General features: G+C 37.1%; 1 protein-coding gene and 1 pseudogene across 3 annotated transcripts in view; both read right to left on the bottom strand.

Moving 5' to 3' along the window:
- Positions 1-26,850, bottom strand: part of LOC132522352 (CD302 antigen) — a 131,277-nt gene that overhangs the window by 42,124 nt on the left and 62,303 nt on the right. For all 3 annotated transcript variants that reach the window (XM_060152803.1, XM_060152805.1, XM_060152806.1), the window contains exons 25-32: positions 24,140-24,366; positions 19,816-19,981; positions 18,164-18,331; positions 16,849-16,965; positions 13,241-13,435; positions 10,364-10,590; positions 8,649-8,817; positions 4,869-5,018 (exon numbers count right to left, since the gene is read on the bottom strand). In XM_060152803.1, the coding sequence (XP_060008786.1) occupies positions 4,869-5,018; positions 8,649-8,817; positions 10,364-10,590; positions 13,241-13,435; positions 16,849-16,965; positions 18,164-18,331; positions 19,816-19,981; positions 24,140-24,366 (1,419 nt within the window). The remainder of the gene's footprint in view (positions 1-4,868; positions 5,019-8,648; positions 8,818-10,363; positions 10,591-13,240; positions 13,436-16,848; positions 16,966-18,163; positions 18,332-19,815; positions 19,982-24,139; positions 24,367-26,850) is intronic.
- On the bottom strand, positions 5,816-6,511 carry LOC132521920 (centrosomal protein of 57 kDa-like; annotated as a pseudogene).

The raw sequence follows: 26,850 nt of genomic DNA, 5'->3' as shown, positions 1-26,850 counted from the left end.
GGTGGTCTCCCTAGAAGTCATTTCACAGTTTGACTACCCGCCAAGTTTCTCATGGGAGGGAACCAATCATTGCTGCTCTTTCATTTTAGTTAAATCTGAAGACAAAAAGTCCTGTCCCTTATAGTGTTCAGAGGTGTGGGCCATCCCTTTTGCAGAATGGATGAACAACCCATACTTCTTACACTTTGTTACCCCGGTCAGGCTAAGCTTACTTATTAATGACTAGGTAATGAAAAATCTACAATTTTGCATTTACTGCTTAACCAACTTTACAAAAAATCAGCTTCTTAATCCTTTCATTTAAGCATATCTAGCTATATTTAAAACGGTTTCATTTGTCAGTATTTTCACATATTAGTTTACTTAGCAATTTTTTTGGTTTTCTTTTGTTTGTATGTTTGTTTGTTTTTGTGGTACGCGGGCCTCTCACTGTTGTGGCCTCTCCTGTTGAGGAGCACAGGCTCCGGACGCGCAGGCTCAGCCGCCATGGCTCACGGGCCCAGCCGCTCCACAGCATGTGGGATCTTCCCGGACTGGGGCATGAACCTGTGTCCCCTGCACTGGCAGGGGGACTCTCAACCACTGCGCCACCAGGGAAGCCCGATCATTTTTTTTTTAACATCTTTATTGGAGCATAATTGCCTTGCAATGTTGTGTTAGTTTCTGCTGTATAACAAAGTGAATCAGCTATATGCATACGTATATACCCTCCCTCTTGCGTCTCCCTCCCACCCTCCCTATCCGACCCCTCTAGGAGGTCACAAAGCACCGAGCTGATCTCCCTGTGCTATGCGGCTGCTTCCCGCTAGCTATCTATTTTACATTTGGTAGTGTATTTATGTCAATATTACTCTCTCACCTCATCTCAGCTTACCCTTCCCCCTTCCCAGTGTCCTCAAGTCCATTCTCTACGTCTGCGTCTTTATTCCTGTCCTGACCCTAGGTTCGTCAGACCATTTGTTTTTTAGATTCCATATATGTGTGTTAGCATATGGTATTTGCTTTTTTCTGACTTACTTCACTCTGTTTCACAAACTCTAGGTCCATCCACCTCACTACAAATAACTCAATTTTGTTTCTTTTTATGGCTGAGTAATATTCCATTATACATATATGCCACATCTTCTTTATACATTCATCTGTCAATGGAGACTTAGGTTGCTTCCATGTCCTGGCTATTGCAAATAGAGCTGCAGTGAACACTGTGGTACATGAGTCTTTTTGAATTATGGTTTTCTCAGTGTATATGCCCAGTAGTGGGATTGCTGGGGCATATGGTAGTAATATTTTTAGTTTTTTAAGGAACCTCCATACTGTTCTCCATAGTGGCTGTATCAATATACATTCCCACCAACAGTGCAACAGGGTTCCCTTTACTCCACACCCTCTCCAGCATTGTTTGTAGACTTTTTGACCAGTGTGAGGTGATACCTCATTGTAGTTTTGATTTGCATTTCTCTAATGATTAGTGATGTTGAGCATCCTTTCGTGTGTTTGTTGGCAATCTGATTATCTTCTTTGGGGAAATGTCTATTTAGGTCTTCTGCCCATTTTTGGATTGGGTTGTTCGCTTTTTTGATATTGAGCTGCATGAGCTGCTTGTATATTTTGGAGATTAATCCTTTGTCAGTTGCTTCGTTTGCAAATATTTTCTCCCATTCTGAGGGTTGTTTTTTCGTCTTGATTATGGTTTCCTTGGCTGTGCAAAAGCTTTTAAGTTTCTTTAGGTTCCATTTGTTTATTTTTGTTTTAATTTCCATTTCTCTCAGAGGTGGATCAAAAAGGATCTTGCTGTGATTTATGTCACAGAGTGTTCTACCTATGTTTTCCTCTAAGAGTTTTATAGTGTCAGGTCTTACATTTAGGTCTTTAATCCATTTTGAGTTTATTTTTGTGTATGGTGTTAGGGAGTGTTCTAATTTCATTCTTTTACATGTAGCTGTCCAGTTTTCCCAGCACCACTTATTGAACAGGCTGTCTTTTCTCCATTGTATATTCTTGCCTCCTTTATAAAAAAATAAGGTGACCATATGTGCGTGGGTTTATCTCTGGGCTTTCTATCCCATTGCATTGATCTATATTTCTGTTTTTGTGCCAGTACCATACTGTCTTGATTATTGTAGCTTTGTAGTATAGTCTGAAGTCTGGGAGCCTCATTCCTCCAGCTCCATTTTTCTTTTTCAGGATTCCTTTGGCTATTTGGGGTCTTTTGTGTTTCCATACAAATTGTGAATTTTTTGTTCTAGTTCTGTGAAAAATGCCAGTGGTAGTTTGATAGGGATTGCACTGAATCTGTAGATTGCTTTGGGTAGTATAGTCATTTTCACAATGTTGACTCTTCCAATCCAAGAACATGGTATATCTCTCCATCTATTTGTATCATCTTTAATTTCTTTCATCAGTGTCTTATAATTTTCTGCATACAGGTCTTTTGTCTCCTTAGGTAGGTTTATTCCTAGGTATTTTATTCTTTTTGTTGCAATGGTAAATGGGAGTGTTTCCTTAACTTCACTTTCAGATTTTTCATCATTAGTGTATAGGAATGCAAGAGATTTCTGTGCATTAATTTTGTATCCTGCTACTTTACCAAATTCATTGATTAGCTCTAGTAGTTTTCTGGTAGCATCTTTAGGATTCTCTATGTATAGTAGCATGTCATATGCAAACAGTGACAGTTTTACTTCTTCTTTTCTGATTTGGATTCCTTTTATTTCTTTTTCTTCTCTGATTGCCATGGCTAAAACTTCCAAAACTATGTTGAATAACAGTGGTGAGAGTGGGCAGCCTTGTCTTGTTCCTGATCTTAGAGGAAGTGTTTTCAGTTTTTCACCACTGAAAATGATGTTGGCTGTGGGTTTGTCATATATAGCCTTTATGTCATATATGTTAAGGTAGCTTCCCTCTATGCCTACTTTCTGGAGAGCGTTTATCATAAATGGGTGAATTTTGTCAAAAGCTTTTTCTGCATCTATTGAGATGATCATATGGTTTTTCTCCTTCAATTTGTTAATATGATGTATCACATTGATTGATTTGCATATACTGAAGAATCCTTGCATTCCTGGGATAAACCCCACTTGATCATGGTGTATGATCCTTTTAATGTGCTGTTGGATTCTGTTTGCTAGTATTTTGTTGAGGATTTTTGCATCAATGTTCATCAGTGATATTGGCCTGTAGTTTTCTTTTTTTGTGTCATCTTTGTCTGATTTTGGTATCAGGGTGATGGTGGCCTCGTAGAATGAGTTTGGGAATGTTCCTCCCTCTGCTATATTTTGGAAGAGTTTGAGAAGGATAGGTGTTAGCTCTTCTCTAAATGTTTGATAGAATTCGCCTGTAAAGCCATCTGGTCCTGGGCTTTTGTTTGTTGGAAGATTTTTAATCACAGTCTCAATTTCATTGCTTGTGATTGGTCTGTTTATATTTTCTATTTCTTCCTGGTTCAGTCTTGGAAGCTTGTGCTTTTCCAGGAATTTGTCCATTTCTTCCAGGTTGTACATTCTATTGGCATGTAGTTGCTTGTAGTAATCTCTCATGATCCTTTGTATTTCTGCAGTGTGAGTTGTTACTTCTCCTTTTTCAGTTCTAATTCTGTTGACTTGAGTCTTCCCCCTTTTTTTCTTGATGAGTCTGGCTAATGCTTTATCAATTTTGTTTATCTTCTCAAAGAACTAGCTTTTAGTTTTATTAATCTTTGCTATTGTTTCCTTCATTTCTTTTTATTTCTGATCTGATCTTTGTGATTTCTTTCCTTCTGCTAACTTTAGTTTTTTTTTGTTCTTCTTTCTCTAATTGCTTTAGGTGTAAGGTTAGGTTGTTTATTTGAGATTTTTCTTGCTTCTTGAGGTAAGACTGTATTGCTATAAACTTCCCTCTTAGAAATGCTTTTGCTTCATCCTGTAGGTTTTGGGTTGTCATATTTTCATTGTCATTTATTTCTAGGTATTTTTTGATTTCCTCTTTGATTTCTTCAGTTATCTCTTGTTTATTTAGTAGCATATTGTTTAGCCTCCATGTGTTTGTATTTTTTACAGATCTTTTCCTGTAATTGATATCTTGCCTCATAGCGTTGTGGTCAGAAAAGATACTTGATATGATTGCAATTTTCTTAAATTTATCAAGGCTTGATTTGTGACCCAAGGTATGCTCTAACCTGGAGAATGTTCCATGAGCACTTGAGAAGAAAGTGTATTCTGTTGTTTTTGGATGGAATGTCCTATAAATATCAATTAAGTCCATCTTGTTTAATGTGTCATTTAAAGCTTGTGTTTCCTTATTTATTTTCATTTTGGATGATCTGTCCATTGGTGAAAGTGGGGTGTTAATGTCCCCTATTATTGTGTTACTGTCGATTTCCCTTTTTATGGCTGTTAGCATTTGCCTTATATATTGATGCGCTCCTATGTTGGGTGCATAAATATTTATAATTGTTATATCTTCTTGGATTAATCCCTTGATCCTTATGTAGTGTCCTTCTTTGTCTCTTGCAATAGTCTCTATTTTAAAGTCTATTTTGTCTGATATGAGAATTGCTACTTCAGCTTTCTTTTGATTTCCATTTGCATGGAATATGTTTTTCCATCCCCTCACTTTCAGTCTGTATGTGTCCCTAGGTCTGACAGTGATCTTTTTTTTTTTTTTGACACTGATCATTTTTAATGGCTATTTCAATATTACATTGAGCTCATATATCATAAAATACTTAACCATTTCCCCACCACTTGGCAATTGGGTAATAATGCTATTATAATTAGTGAGTGCTTTAGAAATATTTTCAAAAATATAATCTTTGTTTTAAAGGGTTTCGTTAAGAAAAATTCCAATGATTAAATTACTGAGTCAAAGAAAGTCAACACATTTTAACTTACCAAGCTCTGAACAAAACCGTCTGGCTTCTGAGAAACTGTGCAATGCCTGATCAGATGTGTAACAGTGGTCCCTGTACTGAATCCACTGTGACTCATTCCCTTTTACTGCTGGACATCTTGATGAGTATGTATGAGAGGACACCTCTTTAGCTGTAAAAATGTTAGACATAACTGTGAAAATGCACAGAAAAAAATGACTGACTTTTAAAATCTCATTAAATGTCACTGACACTGTGGTTGACACTGTGGTTCCTGTGGGTAAGAAGCATTCAACTCAATACACATTGGAGAGAGCTACAGCCCACACTTGCATTCTTGTTAGTTTTGGGGATACCATTTTTAAAACTGAGAATACAAAGGAAAGTACTTAGCCCTCTAAGATGAATTTAGACTAAAGTAAAAACAGTTGGAAAGACAGACTAGGAGAAGAAGAAAAGACAGCCTGGGTAGACCTGTAACTACTTTGAAATAATAATTAAAATTCTTTATTTCTTTGGATTCCTTTTTATAGTAATAATAAAAACGTAGTTGTACCTTGCCATAAAAAAAAAATCACACCCACAAGTGAAAATTTGGTAATTTGTTTACAAAGCACAACAGATCGGCACAGCAAAATCTGTCTCAAACAAAAGAAGTGTAGCTTCGCAGCTCTTAACAATTCCCCTTGTTTCCATTTAAACTCTTTAATTTTTAATTGTGCTGTGTAACACAAGAAGCCTGTGTAATGAAGCCTGTGCCCCTTAAGACCATTGTTAATTCCAACAGAGGAGAGTATGAGAACTGGAAAGTAAATTGCTGGCATCCTGTTGGTGGGGTACAGATTATCTGAATCAAATATCTGACCTCGTATGGCCAGTAATCTCAACCCAAACCATTGTTCTGTATGCATTATGTATGGTCTGCATATCCTTCAGTCACTGAAGGCCTCTTCTGCTTTTTTCTCCTTGTCACAGTTTGGTAGAATTCTTTTTATTTATGATCCCTATGATTCCAGAAGAATGGCGGCTGTCCTTTCCTTCTTCATCAAGAGACTTCAGGATGGCTCTCCATTCCTCCTTCTGCTTCTCCATCCTCTGTTTCTCCCCCTGGGCTTGTTCTTTTTTGAAATCTAGTTATTTGATTGGCTTCTGCCTCCATACTTCCCACTAATGCCACTAGTTTGAGTTCTAAGTCTTCCTTCAGTTTGACAATTGATTACTCCTGGGTAAGTTTCCTAGTTGCAGATGACGTTTGGTCATCTGCAAATTCATCTGCAAAGTGTGTAAGACTTGTGACAATTCTTCATTAGTGCTGCCGGAGGAGGAAGACGGTATTAGCAAGCTCTTGATTCTACCACATTGTGAATATAGTTTCTTTGCCAAAAATATACAGCTGGCTACTCCTTCATTGCACAGGCAGTAATGTGTGTTGCTTCATTAGATGCAAAACATGTTGAACATTGGCTACCAATGCATGGCTAGGACAAGTGGACTTTTATGAATGGGCTGGCTTTAAAAGAATTCTTCTTACACTGGGAACATGTGGAAATGCCTTATCTTCAAAGTCTGTTTGTTTCTAGTCCAGGCTGCAACTGGGCTGTTTTAGACTGCATACATTTTCTGTCCTTACTGTTCTTCATGAAGTTTTGCTTCCAACTCTTGCATTGTGGTAAGTTTGTATATTCCTCTCAAGAAGATTCAACTTTTTTGAAAGGGGTAAAATACACGCAACATAAAATTTACCACTATAACTATTTTTAACTGTACCGTTCAGTGGCATTAAGTACGTTCACATTATTGTGCAAACATCACCACCATCCACCTCCAAAATTTTTTCATCTTGCAAAATTGAAACTTTGTTCCCATTAAATAATAACTCCTCATTCCTCCCTCCTCCCCGCAACCACCATTCTACTTTACGTCCCTGTGAATTTGGCAACTCTAGGTACCTCATATAAGTGGAATCATACAGTATTTGTCCTTTTGTGACTGGCTTATTTCACTAAGCATAATGTTAATGTCTTCAAGGTTCATTCATGTTGCATTATGTGTCATAATTTCCTTTCTTTTTAAGGCTGAACAATATTCCACAGGATGTACACAGCACATTTTGCTTATCCATTCATCTATCAATGGACACTTGAGTTGCTTCTACCTTTTGGCTATTGTGAATAGTGCTGCTGTGAACATGGTTTTACAAATATCTGTTCGAGTCCCTGTTTTCACTTCTTTTGGGTACATACCCAGATGTGGGATTGCTGGATCATAGAGTAATTCTATGTTAAATTTTTTGAGGAGTCATCATACCATTTTCTACAGTGGCTACACACCATTTCACATTCCCACCAGCAATGCACAAGGGTTCCAATTTCTCCACATCCTCACCAGTACTTGTTATTTTCTTTTTAAGATCAAGTATAAGTTTGCACTTGTATTCGTTTCCCAGGGCTGCCATAATCAATTAGCACAAACTTGTTGACTTAAAACGACAGAAATTTATTCTCTCATAGTTCTGGAGACTACAAGTCTGAAAATAAGGTGTTAGCAGGGTTGGTTCCTTCTAGAGGCTCTGAGGAAGGATCTGTTTCATGCCTCTCTCCTAGCTTCTCGTGGTTGCTGGCAATCCTTGGCTTGTAGCTGCATCACTGCAATCTCTGCCTCTGTTATCAAATGGCCTTCTTCCTGTGTGTCTGAGTCTCTCCTCTTATAAGAACACCAGTCACTGGATTTAGGGTCCATCCTAATCCAGTATGACCTCATCGTAACTAACGACCTCTGTAAAGACTATTTCTAAATAAGGTCACATTCTGAGGTTCCGGGTGGACATGCATTTTGGGGAACACCATTCAACCCAGTACATCACTGAATTTGTGTTTGAGCTGTTTTCATTCTCCTTTATCCTATAAAGTCTGTTTCTCTAACTCAGATGTCCTCTCCATTTCTACATACTTTATCATATTTCTCATGTATTTCAATTGTTTTTCTAAAAGATTAAATTTATTTTCTATCCCTAACAACTAAGATGTCAGTTCTTGATTGTGTCTTTATTCCTCACTCTCTATATCATTCTCCTTTTCTTGTAGTCACTTGTATATCTAGATAAGGTGTTCACATTTTCTTCTGCTTAAATCTGTTGAAATTCCAAATGTTAAATCTTCTCTTGAGGATTCTTCAGAACAGAAAATATGGTAAGCACTGAGAGAACCAGAAGCTTCAGATAACCACATGGCCACCATCTCGTGGCCTGCCCAGAGTGCCTCTGCAGCTTGTGTTGTAGGTTCTTGTGCTCTTCATCATGATTCATACTCCACCCACCAGGGACGACCCCAGGTCCAGTCCCTGATGGAAGGGGCTCTTTCCTTAGATTTTAAGGATCCTATATGTTTGGAAAACATTTAGTTACACAAAACATTTCTTTACTATAGAAACTCTTTACTATAGAAACTTTCAGAGCCATCAATATGGTAAATCATAGAGGTATTTCCCAAATTTCTATGCTGTGGAACCCTTTTTTAAAAGAAGCATCTCAGCCTTTGAAAAACATTGCTAAGTGAAATTAAAATTCACAAATTCTAGAGTAAAACTCATCTAGTGACAGAACAATTGAAAGTCTTTGAGAACAAATTCCCTGAATGGGCATATCATATTTGTTTCTCTTCACAAAGTATCAAAAGTATTTTGATAGGACTTGTGAATAAACCTTATTTAAAATCTACAAAAAGTTCCTTTGAGTATTTAATCATGTGCATAAAATAAATGTCATGTTTCAGTAAATATACAGTTATTTGAAAGCAAGTCTTACATTTTGTAGTTTTATAACAAATAGCACCATCCTTAACAGAGTTGCATTTTTCATGTTTCCAAATTCCTTTTGGATCCAAGACAACACAATTTCCAGCAGATTTTTTATCTTTCCATGGGATGTAGTCAAAGGCACTGCCATCAGACCATTCAAAACTTGATTCACTTCCCTGTGTTAAGAATAATAGAGATAACTTGAATTCAGATGTATGACTTCAAAAAGAACATTAAGAAGAACATGCATGGAGAGAGAGGCATGGACATATATACACTAACAAACGTAAGGTAGATAGCTAGTGGGAAGCAGCCGCATAGCACAGTGATATCAGCTCGGTGCTTTGTGACCGCCTGGAGGGGTGGGATAGGGAGGGTGGGAGGGAGGGAGATGCAAGAGGGAAGAGATATGGGAACATATGTATATGTATAACTGATTCACTTTGTTATAAAGCAGAAACTAACACACCATTGTAAAGCAATTATACCCCAATAAAGATGTTAAAAAAAAAAAGAAGAACATGCATGCTATAAAAAATACAGGGATGGAGTGTTAATTATTTGCTTACAAGTATTGTAGATCTGGACCTACTTGTAAAATCAGGGATTTATTTTTGATGCATTGATCTGAGACATTTGCTCTGGCATAATTTAAATAGGACTTTAAAGTTAGAGACAGGGTTACTATATCTCTAGATTTGTTTTTTTTGTTTAAAGGATGAGTTTATATAACACTTGAAATTAGATGACATGCAAATGTCTTCCATTTGTCACAATTACAGATTTACAGTCTCAATCTTCACATTATTCTAAATATTGTCTTTTATGTTTTATAGTTTTGTGGTTTGTGTCTCTGGCTAGATTTTTTCATATTACAGAAGTCATCAACCAGCAGGGGTCTGGAAGAGAAAAATACTTCCCAAGAAACTCATATGGGAAGATTAGTTTTGACTTGTCCTTGATTCTATAATCCTAATTTGCCATCCTTTTATTTTCCCCACTTTGTTCTAAAGATTATTTAAATTAGGCCTTCAATTCTAATCTCAGTAGATGTCTATTTTTTGTATACTAGACATCATTATCAGTACATGAATATACTAATTAATAGGGTTCGAATAGTGGTACAAAAGATGTGTTTACCTGCAGAAAATTATTTTCAAATTAGTGTTAATTTCTAGGGGGAAAGTGGGGAGAAAATATACATCTATTAGTCCTAATGTTAAGAGTTTTACTTGGCACCTTATACAGTATAAATTTTGTGCTAATAATCCTCTAAAAGGAAAATATTATCATCCCAATTTTACAGATGAGGAAATAAGCTTGCAAAGGTTTAATAACTTGCTTGTGATCACCCAACATGTAAACAGAAGACCTGCCACTCGTATTGGAACTCAGGTTTTTCTGATCCTGTGCTATTCCCTTTTCACCAGCTCTCCAACTGGTCTATCCCAAATAGGTTACAGGGGTGTTGTTGAGACATTAATCTACTACGCCCTTGGGATGGCTTGGGCAGGGCAGCTGCAGTCCTGGCCATTTGCCTAGATCACTCTATAAATATAATTTTCCATTTGCTCTATGTTGTGAAAAGATAGAAAGCACTATGGGATGCAAATGTAATCCGAGGACTTAATCTGATGTTATACTTTGAATTAATATCTTATGCTCAGATTTCCAGCCCTCTAACATATTTGGAAAATTTCTGGAAAACAAAACAAGACTTACATCATGACTTGAGAGCCCAACCCATAGTGGAAATCCATCGCGCTTTACGATATCTTCCAGAAAAAGCTGGCCATTTTGGTCATGAACACTTGCCAAATGACCTCCACTTTGAGAACATGTATTTAATGCTTCATACCATGTTACCCTTTTTTGAATAACATTATAAATACCATCTTCATGTGGAATAAACCGTGGCAGAGTAGTATTATAGTCTTCCTTGTAGTCAACTGTAATATTTAAATTAAAAGTGTTAGTGATTAAATTTAAATTATTCAAAATACATATTTTGGGTAAGGTTGGACATGCAATCATTTCAAAAGTTAAATAAAACTGGGGCATCCCTGGTGGCGCAGTGGTTGAGAATCTGCCTGCCAATGCAGGGGACACGGGTTCGAGCCCTGGTCTGGGAAGATCCCACATGCCACGGAGCAACTGGGCCCGTGAGCCACAAGTACTGAGCCTGCGCGTCTGGAGCCTGTGCTCCACAACAACAGAGGCCGCGATAGTGAGAGGCCCGCGCACCGCGATGAAGAGTGGCCCCCGCTTGCCACAACCAGAGAAAGCCCAGGCACGGAAACGAAGACCCAACACAGCCAAAAATAAATAAATCAATATTAAAAAAAAAAAACTTCCTCCCCTGAACCCTTGGATAGCCTTGATCAGATACTTTAAAAAATAAATAAATAAAAAATAAATAAAACTGGGCCTCTTATTAATAAGGGAGGTCAAATGCATACTTTCTCTTATAGCCACAGCATATATAATAGGCTCTTAACTATTACAATTGTCTGAGTGATTAAAAAAAGGGATAAACATTGTCTTTTATTTAAGGAGCTCACATATTAGTTGGGCACAGAAAACACCACCACCTGAAATGAGGGCAAAACAATTAACCACTAAAATATGTGTGACTGACTAGAGAAAGAAAGAGTCATCTGAATTAAGGGAGTCAGAAAACCTGCTTGATAAATTAGATTTCCAGACTTTAGGTTAGATGAAATTAGGACCAAAAAGAAATAAGGTAACCAGAAAGTCAGCTAAAAACAAACAACAGTAATAACAAAACCACAATGATGGTATTTCAAAAGGACACAGAAGCCAAGTAAAGGAGCTCCCAATGGCCAAATCTGAAACAATTTGAGCAAAATATTAAATAATATAGTCTATTAGATTATAACCCAAAGTATAAAATAAATAACCATGAGCCTGTGCTGATATAAATAAATGACGAAATAAATTTTTTTTAACGGGAGAGAATAGACAAATCTCCTGTGTAGAATTCCAAGTAACTTATATAGATACTTCCTACCTCAGGAAGGTAGAGAATAACTCTCCATTCCACAAGTAAGGACTGAGTATGGTAACTTCCTTACAAAGAGTATGACATGGAAAGGGGGAAGAAGAGTAACTCTGCAGTGGAGAAAGCCAATGAACGTTACCTAGACCCAGGTGATCAAGGTTAAAATCAACAGTGATAAGTCATGCTGACAGAATATACCCTTCACAGGATGTGATGAGAATGACGTTTTACCTCTGTGGTTTTTTCCCTAAACCCCAAACCCATAACCCCAGTTTAATCATGAGAAAAACATCAGCCAACCCAAACTGAGGGACATTCTACAAAACACATGACCAGTGCTCCTTGAAATTGTACAAAAAAGCAAGAAAATCTGAGTAACTATCACAGCTGAGAAGAACCTAGGAAGACATGAAGACCAAGTGTAACGCAGTATCCTGGATGAATTCCTGAACAGAAAACCAACATAAAGTAAAAACTAAGAAAATCTGAACAAGGTATGGACTTTAGGTAATAATAATTTACCAACATTGGTTTATTTGTTGTGACAAGTGTACCATACTAATGTTAGATGTCAACAACAGGGGAAACTGGTTATGGTATATATGGGAATTCTCTGTAGTATCTCTGCGACTTTTCTGTAAACATAAAACTATTCTAAAATGAAAATTTTATTTAAAAAGGAAAGAAAAAAGAAGGTAGAAGACATCATGACAGGAAAAAAACCATAAATAAAGGTGCAAATGAGAATGGGTATACACTGTACATGGGACAGTGAAGAGATCAGCGTGACAGGAAAAGATACTTACTGAACCAAAAATGGGGAAAAAAATGGAGACTGAGAGAAAGCCTAGAATTTTAGAAGAGACTCTGGTTTCTAAAAAGTCTCAAAAGCTTACATGAACTCAAAGCAATTAATAATAGGGAATCCCTGGAGATTGTTGATGGAAATGGTGCATCAGAAAGTTATTCTGCAGGACTGTGGAGGGAGAAAATGGGCCTGGATGCAACTGTGATGGGCTCCATGTTAGCAGAGGGCTTAGAGCAGAATGGCCATAGGAACAGTTTTTAAGCTGTGAAAATTTAAAAACTGACATGCATTTAAAAATACACGTATTTAAGGAATTAGGCAAGGTTGAGAGACATTCACTTTCGGCCTGTAATGTCAAAACTCTACCCAAACACACTTCCTTATTTATAGAAATCTTATCCATCCTTCAAGGCCCAACCAAGCTTTTCCTCCTCCTCAGTACATTCTTTGTTTTCATTATTCCTGTTTTCATTGGTCTCTTTTGACTTCCCAACAAATGTAAGCCTGTACCAAATAACCTAAGACTAACCTGCATAAAACAGTGATAAACATTTAATGCTGTCTCCCCACCTACATTTTATTCCTTGAGATCAAGACCATGACACCAGGGAGTGTGTCTTTTCCTTCCTCTGTGACGTCTACAGCGCCTCTCATAGGACTGAATACAAGGGAGCCACTCAAAAAGTACAACTGCATGATTCCTGCTAGTGGAGCTAATGACTTTACATTCTCTTTCCCTGGAGTAGAAACCCTACATTAGCATACTTACCCATTTCAATTTTGCAAGCCAGAATGCTGTGCTGGTGAAAGTAAACTATGTCTTCAACAACATTGAAGGTTTGAATATCCCAGAAACCATCAGTATTCAAGCCAGCAAAAAACTTGTCATTTTTTACAGCTGGTCTTCCTGATCTCCAGTGTGTATATGACAGCGTGGTCTTATCAGACCACATGAGAGAATTATCTAGAAAAGAAACACTTTTTTCTATGCTTAGAGATTAAATCAAGACTTGAGTTACACTTATGAGGTTAATATTTCAAACTCAACTAATTTTCTTTCTTCTTTCACCACCTTCTAAAAGGTTGTACAATTATGTGTATCCCTCTAAAATATTTTCAAACAGTAAACCATGCTTATTTTTAATATAGAAAGTACACATTATAAACATGAAAATTAATATTTATTTATCATTCTACCATCCTGAAATAACTTTACATTTTGTTATTTTTTTCATCCAATATTCATTTTATCCTACATATATGTTTAATTGTAATGGAAATTAACACAATTATTTTATTTAAAAAATTAACATATATAAAACTAGTGATAGAAACCACTTCTCTGGACCGAAACTGTGCACAATTTATGTCAATTGATTTTTGACAAGGGCGCCAAGACAATTCAATGGGGAAAGAATAGTTCCTGGGACAACAGGATATCTACATGCAAAAAAAGTGAAGTTGGACCTTCTCCTTTCACCATACAAAAAACTCAAAATTGATCACAGACCTATATGTAAGAGCTAAAACTATAAAACTCTTGGAAGAAAACACAGGAGTATGTCTTCACGAGCCTAGGATAGGCAAAGTCGATAGACACAAGTGATAAAATAAAAAATAGACAAACTGGGCTTCATTAAAATTTTTAAAGTTTTTGTGCTACAAATTATACTATCAAGAAAGTGATGAGAGAAAATATTTACAGATCATTTCTTTGACAAGGGACTTATATCCAGAATACATTAAAAAGTGCTTAAAACTCAGTAATAAAAAAGACAAATAATTTAAAAAATGGGAAAAGGATCAGAATATAGATTTCTCCAAAGATAACATACAAATAGTCAATAAGCACACGAAACGATGTTTAATATCATTAATCAATAGGGATATGAAATAAAAACCTCAATGAGATACCACTTCGTACCCACTGGAATGGCTATAATCAACATAACAGATAAAAGCAACTGTTGGCATGATATGGAGAAATTGGAACCCCTAATGGACAATAGTACAGCAGCTTTGGAAAACCATCTGTTAGTTCTTCAAAGGGTTACACAAAGACCCAGCAATTCCACTCCTAGGTATATACCCAAGAGAAACAAAAACATATATCCACATAAAAACTTGTACATGAATGTTATTCATAATAACCAAAAAAGTGAAAACCTAAATACCCATCAACTAATGAATGGATAAATAAAATGTGGTATATCCATACAATGGGATATTATTCAGCCAAAAAAGGAATGATACTTGCTACAGTGCCACATGCATAAACCTTGAAACCATTATGCTAAGTGGAATAAGCCATTCACAAAATAGTCACATATTATATGATCTCACGTACATGAAATACCTAGAGTAGGCAATCTGTAGAGACAGAAAATAGATCAGTGGTTGCTGAGGGTTGGGAGAGGGGATGGGGAATGAGGAGGGACTGCTAAATGGGTATGATGTTTCTTTGGGGGACAGCGATAGTTGCACAACCCTGTGACTATACCAAAAGCCAGTAAATTGTACACCTTAAATGGCTGAATTGTATGCTACGTGAATATACCTTACTAAAATTTTTGGTAAAACAAGTTGCTAGGCCTATTAAAATTATGAATTGGTATGAAGAATGATGTCATTATTACCTACACATACTCCTTGTTGTCCTGGTTATTTCTTCCTTTCACTGATTACCGTCTCCCAAGGCATTCTACCTAAACATCTGCCTGCAGCCATGATACACAAGGAATCTGGTACATATGATTTGGTTCTTGCTTGCTGCTTTATATCACCTCATGTCTTTGAGTCCCTCTCTCCCTCTCCCCCAATGTTAATAAAGTTACAATTTTCTGGCCAATGCGATGGGCAATGGTATATTTCTAAAGCTGTTATAACAAAAGAATCACTTTTTCACTTGGCTTGAAATATCTCTCAGTTGACACATGGCTTCTCTTAGTAATTTCTATTCGCGGCCCTACTTTTGAAGAGTCAGAACTTTAAAAAAAACCAGAATCCTTTGTATAGGTGGTATATACAATTAAATAATATTTAAGCATATTTAAGTGATAAAAAACCGCTATGGATATAAATTAACCCAGTAAGAATTAGTTTTAAGCCAAATTTACTGTTTGCTGGAAATATCTTTCTATATGTCTCTCATATGTCTGTATATTTTAATAGAAGTTTTGTTACAACTACATCTTATAAAAGAAGTTAAGATGATTTAAAAAAAGCCTACAGATCTGAAAATGCTTTGCAGAATACAGAATACATTTTCAGTTGTTTCTGATAATATAACTAACAAAGTACAGCAAAGGGTACAATTGAAATCTCTAACTATATCCTGGGTATAGTTTCTGTTGCTCCACATGGGATCCCTGTTTCCTCAGTCACTTTCAGGTAAAGCCTGGGAACTTTCTACCTAGTTCCTCTCCATTTTCTTCCATTCTTAAATTTAAGAGTGTTCAAGCATCATCAGAGAAAAGAATTGGGCAACTAAGTCCTACCATGATGAACTAATCTTCAGCTGGCAACCCAAGTCTTACCCATTACTTGATAGCTTAATTTTTGTTAACTCATCTGCAAGCCATAAACATTTAAGAAAAACCTGAGTAATTCTAAGAAAGAGACAGGTTAGATAGCAAAGAGAAGACTATTTTTAAAATGGTCAGATTTGAGTAATTAAGTTTCTTTGCCTACCCTACCTCTAGCTATCATTGTCCTGTGCCCTTTATTAAGCCCCTTTTTTGGGGTGGATGTATGATTTTAATGCTTTATGCCCACACAGTGATTTTTTTCTAATTCCAAAACTTTATGATTTTCAGGATACCTCTAATTGAGTATCTTCTAAATTGGTCTTATTTCCCCTATTATTAGAGTCTGTGTTTAAAAAAAATTTTCATAGCAATTATATCTTGAATTTGTGGCATTTGCAATCTCAAATATTCTATCCCATTGGCAGACTATGTGTCTCATTTTTGTAATGTATACCCCAAGCCAATGATATAAAACCAAAGATGCAACATTAGTAGAAGTGTATTTCTCTTCTCACTCATCCCACATACATAGAGATATAAAGTAAGTATTGGAGATTTATGCAGGAGTGCAGTCATTTTAGTTAGTCTTGTACTGCTAGGAGGGAGGGTGAAGAAAGGAAATTATTTTCCACCATTTAACTCTAAGCTTGGTGGTAAAGGCATTTTAGTGGCAGAGCAGAGACACAAAAACTGTCTTGGTATTTGTATTAAGTTATGCTAAGTGCATAATTATAATTTTGTATACTGATTAACATATACTCTGAAGAATATACTTCCACAGCTTGATAAACAAGTAGTTTATAATGAACTATGAATATAAATAGTGAAAAACAGTAGATTTACAACTTACTTTCATAAGTTATACCTAACATGACCCATGAAGCCATGTAATTGTAGTGTAGAAGCCGCTCAAGAACAAAGTTGTTCTCTTTTTCATCTCGAATACTCAGAATATGTGATTTTGGATCTGTTAAATAAAAAAGAGTCAGTAATTTAAATAATTAATTATTTAGAACACTTTGTTTGATAGATTTAGTAATTTTTATTTCCCAGTTTAACACACTCCAAAACTTAAACAATAGTAGAAAATAAGAAAGACATATAAATTAAAACTATCTTGTTGTACTAAATGAATAGGTTAAAACATTTTCAAACGTTTTGATTTTCAATTTGGTCTCACAGAATAGTGGAAAACTAGTAGCTGAGAGGAGAATTTGAAACATTGATTCACTTTCCTTTTCCCCATTTAAGGCTTATTTTGAGTTGGTAGAAATCCACCTATATTAATGACACACTGTCAAAGACTATAATAAATAAAAACCTCTTAGATGGACTAAAAGACAGACCTTCCTTTTCCTTAGCGATGACTGTTATAACAGGATTTTAAAAGTTTAATATTTCCCAAAGTGTGTTCCTCGGAAAAGAGCTACATTGAAAAAAAACTTTACAAATTTTGGTTAACCAAAAGTAAACTAGTTCATTCATGTCAGTATTTCTTAAAGTATATGCTAATGCACATTTGATAATGTTTAAAAGGAAGTGAAGATGTGTGGTATTTCTCACCCTTGTTCTTTAACTAAGGGTCTTTTTCTTTACAGAACATCTCAAGAGTAGTGTTCCACAGAACACACTTTGGGGAATAACGGTTTGATATTTTCCATAGGAACTTCCTATAAAGTTGATGGGTCCATTGTTCAAAAGTCACAAATCCTCAGTGGATCTCATAGGAAATATCTGGAGAGTCCTGAGAGCTGAAAGTATGAAATGTGTATTTCTTTTAAGCAGAGCTGCTTCTTTCTGGCTTATCTAAGTTTTCAACTACTCAAACTGGCCTATTTTCTCTCTGCCCACAGCCTAACTTGATTTAATATCCAGCTCTGTGCCCTCTAGTGTCATTTCTTTCTCTTTTTAAGTAGAACCCATTTATACATCTAAAGAGAGACTAGTTCCCTAACGGATGGGTAAGAAAGGAGATAACTCCTATACTTTCCATTTTAACTAAACACAAATTTTCATACTTTGTCATTGATAATGTAGAAACTAGGAGATGAATATTTTTGAGTTCTAGTGCTAATTAGAAATATTTATTGAATATAATACACTCAGATGAGATTTGTTTACTAACGAGCATAATGCAACATATAATGGCCATACAACATACTCACTCAGTGTCTGGCATTGAGAATGAACTTCATCTCGTGTTGTCACTATATATCTATTCTTTGTTATCATGAAATTGTAGCAAGAGTTCTCAAATGGTATCCATGGAGTATTTAGAACAGGAGACGGACATCGAACACTGTTAACTGGTTTGACCTCTTTTTCAGTCTCATCTAGAAAAAGAATTAATGGTAAGAATTCTAACTTCAGATATAAATGTTAAATCCTGTTCATCATAATTAGACTTGATTTGTAGGAAATATTCAGGAAGCCAAGAAATAATAGCCTGGTGATGCTTGTTCTGTTTATGCTCAAATAAAATGTGACCTCTTAACCGGCTTTCTGTAGGAAGGAAATTACTTAATACAATTGTCTTTTCCCTGATGTGGAATGAGTAGAAGAATGTGGAAAGTGAGGTGTTATTAGGTTAAATGCAGTTTCTGTCTTCCTGCATCACCAAACTTCTAATACAAGGGGCCACTTCAGAGAAACTATACAAACATAGTAAGAGGCACCTAAATATGACTTTGAGAATTCATCTTCAATTTTCTGGTTACTGATACCTTCTCTAACTTTAAAAGAACATTTTATGAAATACTTGATGTTCTAAATAAGTTATTGCTTTAACCAAAGCAAACAGAAATAATTTAAAATCTGACATCTAGAAAAATCTGAATTCAGCATTTCTTTTTCATTTTATGAAAAGGCCACAGATTCAAAAAGATGCAAATAGAGATATGCTCTATTCAAAGCCAATCACACTGATTCAACACATGGTAGAGACTATGCAATATTTCTCCCAGCTCACAGCAACTCCCTTTGTGAAGTAGTGTTTTTTCTAACCACAAACCCACAAATGTGGGCCCCTGGAAGCTGTAAAACCACTTTCCTCCGACTGGGCTAGAGACGGCATATCTGACTTAAGTTGAGTCTAGCAGATTCTCTCTTTCAATTCTTTTCAGATTTGAAAAGTGGAATTCAGAGATAGTCAATTCATCTCCAGTTACGGCTAAAATTGAAAGCTGCAGAGCTGCCATGTTTCACCATGTGCAGAGAGAAGCAGGAAGTGCAGAGAGAAGCAGGAAGTACATAAAGAGAAGAGTGCAGATCCACTGAGAGAAACAGAAAGGAGAGGTGCAAGACAGCATCTCTGGCTTTGAGATCCCCTCTCCTCGGGAGGCTCAGCTCTATCCCCATTTCTGAGGATCTAAATTTTCCTTTTGGCTTAAGCTAGCGTGAGCTAATTACTGTTAGCAACCAAATGAATCTTAACAGTGACTCATAAAAGAAATGTTAAGCATTGATGATAAGAATTACAAAAGAATTCCCACAAGTGTAAGTTTTCCATAAGAATATAAACACAAAATGTATGCAAAATGAGGCTAACAAGGACTTAAAACTCAAAGGTCAATTACTATCGTCAGGTGACAAAAATAAAGATAAAACATATCTAAAATAACAAATTAATGACAAAATATTTAACATATAATAATTCTCCTCAAATACAAATTTTCACAACAGATTTTGTTGTAAAAAGGACATGATTATAATTGCTTTATAATTTTAAAACCAGATTTTACAAAACCATTTCCTCAAAATTCCACTACTCATGAGACTGATAACAATTTAAGAATTAAAATATTTGAAATTAGCATACTTCCTGAATAATAGCAAATAGCGCCTGGTTGATTATTATCGCAGTCAGATGTTTTCCAGAATCCATCAGTGTCTAATACTACACAGTCTTCAAGTTGTTCATTATTTTCAGCCCAGCGACTAAATTGAAGATGTTTCCCATCTGACCAACCAAAGTTGAGTTCATCCTGTATGGAGCAGAAATATATCTTAAGTGGTTACACTTCATGTTATCCCTATTGTATGATTTTGACCCTCGTGGTCGATCTAATAATTTTTAAATTTGTTTAATTTTATTTATTTATTTTTGGCTGTGTTGGGTCTTCGTTGCTGCACACAGGCTTTCTCTAGTTCTGGCGAGCTGGGGCTACTCTTCATTGCAGTGCGTGGGCTTCTCATTGTGGTGGCTTCTCTTGTTGCAGAGCATGGGCTCTAGGCATGCAGGCTTCAGTAGTTGTGGTGTGTGAGCTCAGTAGTTGTGGTGCATGGGCTTAGCTGCTCCGTGGCATGTGGGATCTTCCCAGACCAGGGCTTGAACCCGTGTCCCCTGCACTGGCAGGTGGATTCTTAACCACTGCTCCACCAGGGAAGTCCCCAATCTAATAATTTTTAATTTTATCTTATGTTTAGCACATATTTACACAGCACTTACTACATACCAGGCATGGTTTTAGGTACTCTGCAAATATTATATAATCCTCATAACAACCATACGAGATAGGTACTATTATTATGTCCATTTTACAGATGAGAAAACTGAAGTCATGTAATGTGCACAGTCACACAGAATGTAAACCACAGTGCTGGGATACAAATCCAGGCCATTAGGCCCTGGAGTCCATGGTCTGAACCATTATGCTTTGCTGCCTCACACATAATTGGAACCATTGGTTGTTGGAAATCAGAAAGCTAAAATGGAGTGAGGACCACTGTAAGCTCTGATTAACTTAGAGATAATATGTAGTAGTGGAAAGAACACGGGCTTTAGAGCTAAGCATACCTAGTTTTGAATTCCGGTTCGGTCACTTGTTAGCTTTTGATTGTGGCATTACCTTGCCACTTTTCCATCCCTTCATCTATTAAATGGATGTGACACTTAATCTCATGGGGTTGGAATTAATGGGGTAACGTGTAAGACACATAAGTCAGTGGCTATCTGGTACACAACAAGAGCTACAGAGACGTCAGCTCCCTTCCTCTTAAACCTTCAGGCCCTGTGGCTCTCACACCACCCTTTTCACATTTGTCTTTGAAGAGAAACTTCCTTATTCAATACATTCTATTGTGCGCTAGAAGTCTGTGAACATCTATCTTTACATCCTGACAAGGGCCTGACCACCCACCTGTCTTGAGAGAGGCTTTACAAGGTAGGTACAGATGTGCAGGAGATGGATTGTGAAGTACAGGCCTGCCTGAGTTTTCCTGTGGTGCTGCCAGAGCACCAGCCCTTCCACACTGACCCACTGAGCTATGCTTTCCTGAGGCCTGGGGGAATTTTGCATCACTGGTTTATTTGGAACATTGGGTCAAAGGCCACACACAGTCTCACAGTCTCCTTAGTGAACCAAAACTAGCAAATGTGGTCAAACCTCAACACCACCAACTGTTTCATTCAGAAGTGTTCTCTACCAGTGTTCCAGTTGTAAACTTATGGCCAGTTAATCTCTAAACCAAGTGGCCTCAAATGTGGCCCTTTGCCCCTGTGATGTTGCCTGTACTGAGTATTACCCTGGATTCCTTCCCCCTTGTTGCACTCCCAACTAATCCAGGTCCCTGGGCCTTTGGAACTTCTGTTCCTTGTAGATAAGTCATCCCACTCCCACCATCTCTTTACTGAACACTAAATCTCTTTATTAAGACTGTAAGTATCTCTTCACTAAATTCTAGACCTTGATTGATCTTGATTAAAACCTGTCTTTTCTAATAGAATAAGTTCCTTTCAGCATCCCCAAGGGAAGGCTGCTTGTTTTTTTTAGTCTCAGATATCACAGAGCCATGAGAATGAGGTAGTGGGTATTTTTATTTCCTTCAGTCATTTCCTTTGAGGTTTATGCCCTTCTTGTCTGACATTCACTGAGGTCTTGGCAAACTCCCAGAGTCCTTCCGTCTCTCTGACATTCACTTTGGTCTTGGCCCCCTTGCTCCTTCCTGATATTTACTAAGGAGGTGTCGCATGCCCTGCTCTGTCCTCCTGGTCCTACCACTGACTTAGGGACGTCTGTGTTCATGTGGATGACTCACACCGTTCCCAAGCCTTCTTGACTTCCTCTTCTTCTATGGACTTTCACTTCTATGTACTCAAGTGACCTGCTCTCACAGCCACACTCCAGACCTTCTATAACCCAGAACTGCTGCACTGCAGACACTGTAAACATGCCTCGGTCCAGACCAACATCATTTCCTGCATGAATGTCTACAAGAAACTCTAACTGGTCTTCTATCTCTGGACTGCTCACTTCCTTCCCCAGCTTCTGCCCAGCATAGTTTTTCTCAAGTCAAAATCTGATATCGTTACTACCATGTTTAAAATCTTTCAAAACCTTCCCATTGCTTTCAATGTAAAGTTGTATTTACTTACACTCTGCCATGTTCCAAAGATTTCAGGCAGCTCATGAAGATACAAAAGAAAGAGCTATGTAAAATTTAATATGTTAAAGAGCAAAAGGGAAAAGAAAAACACAGGTGATGACTGAAAACAGGATAAGAAAGAAGACCGAAATCATCAAGTGGGGAAATAAAGTTACAAAACTGTATGATCCGAAGTGCCTTAAAAATAAATACGTGTACATAGAAAAATAACTTGAAGGATATATACCAAATATTTAAACCACATTTATCACTAGATACTGGAATTATAGGTGATTCCAATTTTATTCTTTTAATTTATTCTAACTTCATGATTTTTCTCCAGCGACAATACTGCTTTTGTTTAAAAAGGTTTAAGGTGGTTAAAACTAGGAAATGTGATAACTTAATTACCACCCGCACAAGAGACACAGTGATGGGTTTCACATAATGCCAAACACAAAAGAGAAAGGAAGTAAAGCAATGTTATGAAGGAATTGATACTGTTAGGTCTAGGGAAGCAGTTCAAGCTGATAACCTGGCTGGACCTGAGGGTACATTTTAAAATCCAGAATTTTGGAGAAGCTAGTCTTCAAGCAATTTCTAAATACTGCTTCTTTAATTGAGCTTCTGACAAATGCTGGTGGTAGTAAGTCCAGAGTTTGTCAAAGATAATGTTTACTTCTGAGTCTTAAGTTTTAAGTTTTTCATCCATTCTCCAGTTCAACTTGGGGTTTGCGCAAGGACTTAACTTGTCTTCAATCACATTTTCTCCATGCAGCCCTAAAACCATCTTGGTATACTGAGGGTTAGCCTACCATCTACATAACTCAGGTTTGCTTCATAATGCAATGGACACTTCTTTCCTACTCTCCCAATTACCTTCCCTCCGAGAGTGGATTAGGAATACTGGTTCAGGTGACACTTATCTAACTAGGGCTTTACGGGTCACACACTGCACAGACGCAGGAAGCAAAATTCACATCACAATCTTTATAAATAAGTGGCACCCCCATCAGTGCACAACGTACGCAGCCTTTTAGACCAGCCCTATATCTTACTTTTCAATACATCTCCGTGGGTAGAGCATCAGCTTATTACATACAAGGCTCAGAAAAGAGGCAAAAATGGCCTACAATGCTAAGAGGAATGCTACAGCTTTATTTTAAAAAAAAGATTCCCTATTAATTATAGCCAAAAGCTTTAGTAGCATAAACATTCCTGTTTGTGCTACATGTATGTAGTTTAGTGCTGGGAATTAATAGGAGACTAGCATTCTTTGCTGGGCTATGAAATGAATGAGAAGTACCCAAGATCAGGGCTTGAGATGTGGCAAAATGCTATTCTAACCCCTTTGCAGAGTGGCTTAATTTCAGTCTGCTGATTCGGAAAGGGATAAAAAGCCCTTTAATAACGTTCATGGGCTTCTGCTCACCCAACCCCATCTGAATTTTTAATTCTTCCCTCCCTCTCTTCTTTTCATTGGCTGAGGAGACATGGCAGCTCCTGATTCCAGCTCCATCTTCGACTGGAATAAATAAAAAGAAGTGCTCAGCTACCTATGTCCATTAGACATTTTTCTTAAGCTAAACGATAAAGCACCTGATCTTTCAACAGTGGAAAGCTGACTGCTGCTAAAAATTACATACCTCATGAAATTCATTCACTGGAGTAAGATTTTATGATCTCTGGTTTCTTTTAGTCTGATATGAGAGATGCTGTGTGCAATAAAAAATGTCACATTCCGTCACCCAATCCTGGCAGTGGGACTGAAAACTTACGTCATGACTGGAGAGTCCAATCCATAAAGAAGTGTTATGAAGGACCGCCTGCACAGTCAGGAAGGCCTGCTGGTGAGGGTCTGTGATGCTCACCAGCTGCATGTTTTCTTTCTGGCACTCCTTGAGAGCATCAGTCCAAGTCAGAGTCTTCAGCATTATTTTGTACAGATTATTTTGATACTTCACAGTTTCTGAAGTATTCTGCAAGGTCTGTCTGCTTTCAATTTCTGTGTGTAAAAGAAAAATAAAGCCACAAAAACCACCTACTTGGCAAGTCATGGGACGTTTTTTCAAATTTCTCCCTGTAATAATGTACTTTAGGTATTACTTATCTATTCATTTATTTTAGACTTTGGGTGGGAGAACTAGGTATGTTTTGCTGTATACCTTAGGTAAATTTGTGAACCACAAATTTGTTTTTTACAATTAGAACAAAATTCTGATTTAGTTGATCTGACTTAGGAAGGAGAAAAGCTATAAATAAAAGTAAACTGCAATAGGAGAAAAGCTATAAATAAAAGTAGACGACTTCTAATGGCAATAAGATTACCATTTCAGATCGGTGTCGAATTCTTCCTTTGTTTGAACTGCTTCAACAGGAGGTGTTGGGTGTCCCCTTACAAGTTTTCATCTGGGAGAACCCACGAAAAAATGTATACAACCACCCCTAAGAGGATATATTTGAATTATTGATTTACAGTACCTCTCTGAAAAAGGCAGTTACTAAAAAGTATGAGACAAATGAGCAAAGATTAATTTAGCAAAAAGTTCTTCAGAAGCGCATGGAGTACTCAGAAAACTGTAAGACACTGATGAAAGAAATCAAAGATGAGACAAACAGATGGAGAGATATACCATGTTCTTGGATTAGTAGAATCGATATTGTGAAAATGATCACACTACCCAAAGCAATCTACAGATTCAATGCAATCCCTATCAAATTACCAATGGCATTTTTTACAGAACTAGAACAAAATATCTTAAAATTTGTATGGAGACACAAAAGACCCCGAATAGCCGAAGCAGTCTTGAGGGAATAAAACTAAGCAGAAGGAATCAGACTCCCTGACTTCAGACTATACTACAAAGCTACAGTCATCAAGACACTATGGTACTGGCACAAAAACGAAAATATAGATCAGGGCTTCCCTGGTGGTGCAGTGGTTGAGAGTCTGCCTGCCAATGCAGGAGACATGGGTTCGAGCCCTGGTCTGGGAGGATCCCACATGCCGCGGAGCGGCTGGGCCCGTGAGCCACAATTACTGAGCCTGCGCGTCTGGAGCCTGTGCTCCGCAACAACAAAGGCCGCGATAGTGAGAGGCCTGTGCACCGCAGTGAAGAGTGACCCCCGCTTGCCGCAACTAGAGAAAGCCCTCGCACAGAAACGAAGATCCAACACAGCCATAAATAATTAAGTAAATACATTTAAATAACAAAAAAGAAAAGAAAAGGGATAAAAAAATATATATATAGATCAATGGAACAGGATAGAAAGCCCAGAGATAAACCCACGCACCCATGGTCAACTGATCTATGACAAAGGAGGCAAGGATACACAATGGAGAAAAGACAGTCTCTTCAATAAATGGTGCTGGGAAAACTGGACAGCTACATATAAAAGAATGAAATTAGAACACTCCCTAACACCATCCACAAAAATAAACTCAAAATGGATTAGAGACCTAAATGTAAGACCTGACACTATAAAACTCTTAGAGGAAAACATAGGTAGAACACTCTATGACATAAATCACAGCAACATCTTTTTTGACCCACCTCTTAGAGCAATGGAAATAAAAACGAAAATAAACAAATGGGACCTAAAGAAACTTAAAAGCTTTTGCACAGCAAAGGAAACTCTAAACAAGATGAAAAGACAACCCTCGGAATGGGAGAAAATATTTGCAAATGAATCAATGGACAAAGGATTAATCTCCAAAATATATAAACAGCTCATGCAGCTCAATATTGAAAAAATAAACCCAATCAAAAAATGGGCGGAAGACCTAAATAGACATTTGTCCAAAGAAGACACACAGATGGCCAAGAAGCACATGAAAAGCTGCTCAACATCACTAATTATTAGAGAAATGCAAATCAAAACTACAATGAGGTATCACCTCACACCGGTAAGAATGGTCATCATCAGAAAATCTACAAACAACAAATGCTGGAGAGGGTGTGGAGAAAAGGGAACCCTCTTGCACTGTTGGTGGGAATGTAAATTGATACAGCCACTGTGGAGAACAGTATGGAAGTGTCTTAAAAAACTAAAAATAGAATTACCATATGACCCAGCAATCCCACTACTGGGCATATACCTGAGAAAACCATAATTCAAAAAGAGGCATGTACCACAACGTTCACTGCAGCACTACTGACAAGAGCCAGGCCATGGAAGCAACCTAAATGCCCATCGACAGACAAATGGATAAAGAAGATGTGGTACATATATACAATGGAATATTACTCAGCCATAAAAAGGAGTGAAACTGGGTCATTTGTAGAGACATGGATGACCTAGAGACTGTTATACAGAGTGATGTAAGTCAGAAAAAGAAAAACAAATATCGTATATTAATGCAAACATGTGGAATCTAGAAAAATGGTACAGATGAACTGGTTTGCAAGGCAGAAACAGAGACACAGATGTAGAGAACAAATGTATGAATTGGGAGATTGGGATTGACATATACACACTAATATGCATA

This window comes from Lagenorhynchus albirostris, chromosome 6, assembly GCF_949774975.1.
Source record: "Lagenorhynchus albirostris chromosome 6, mLagAlb1.1, whole genome shotgun sequence".
Lineage (NCBI taxonomy): Eukaryota > Metazoa > Chordata > Mammalia > Artiodactyla > Delphinidae > Lagenorhynchus > Lagenorhynchus albirostris.
Note: the sequence above shows the minus strand (reverse complement) of the source record. Positions and strands in the feature narration are given on the sequence as shown.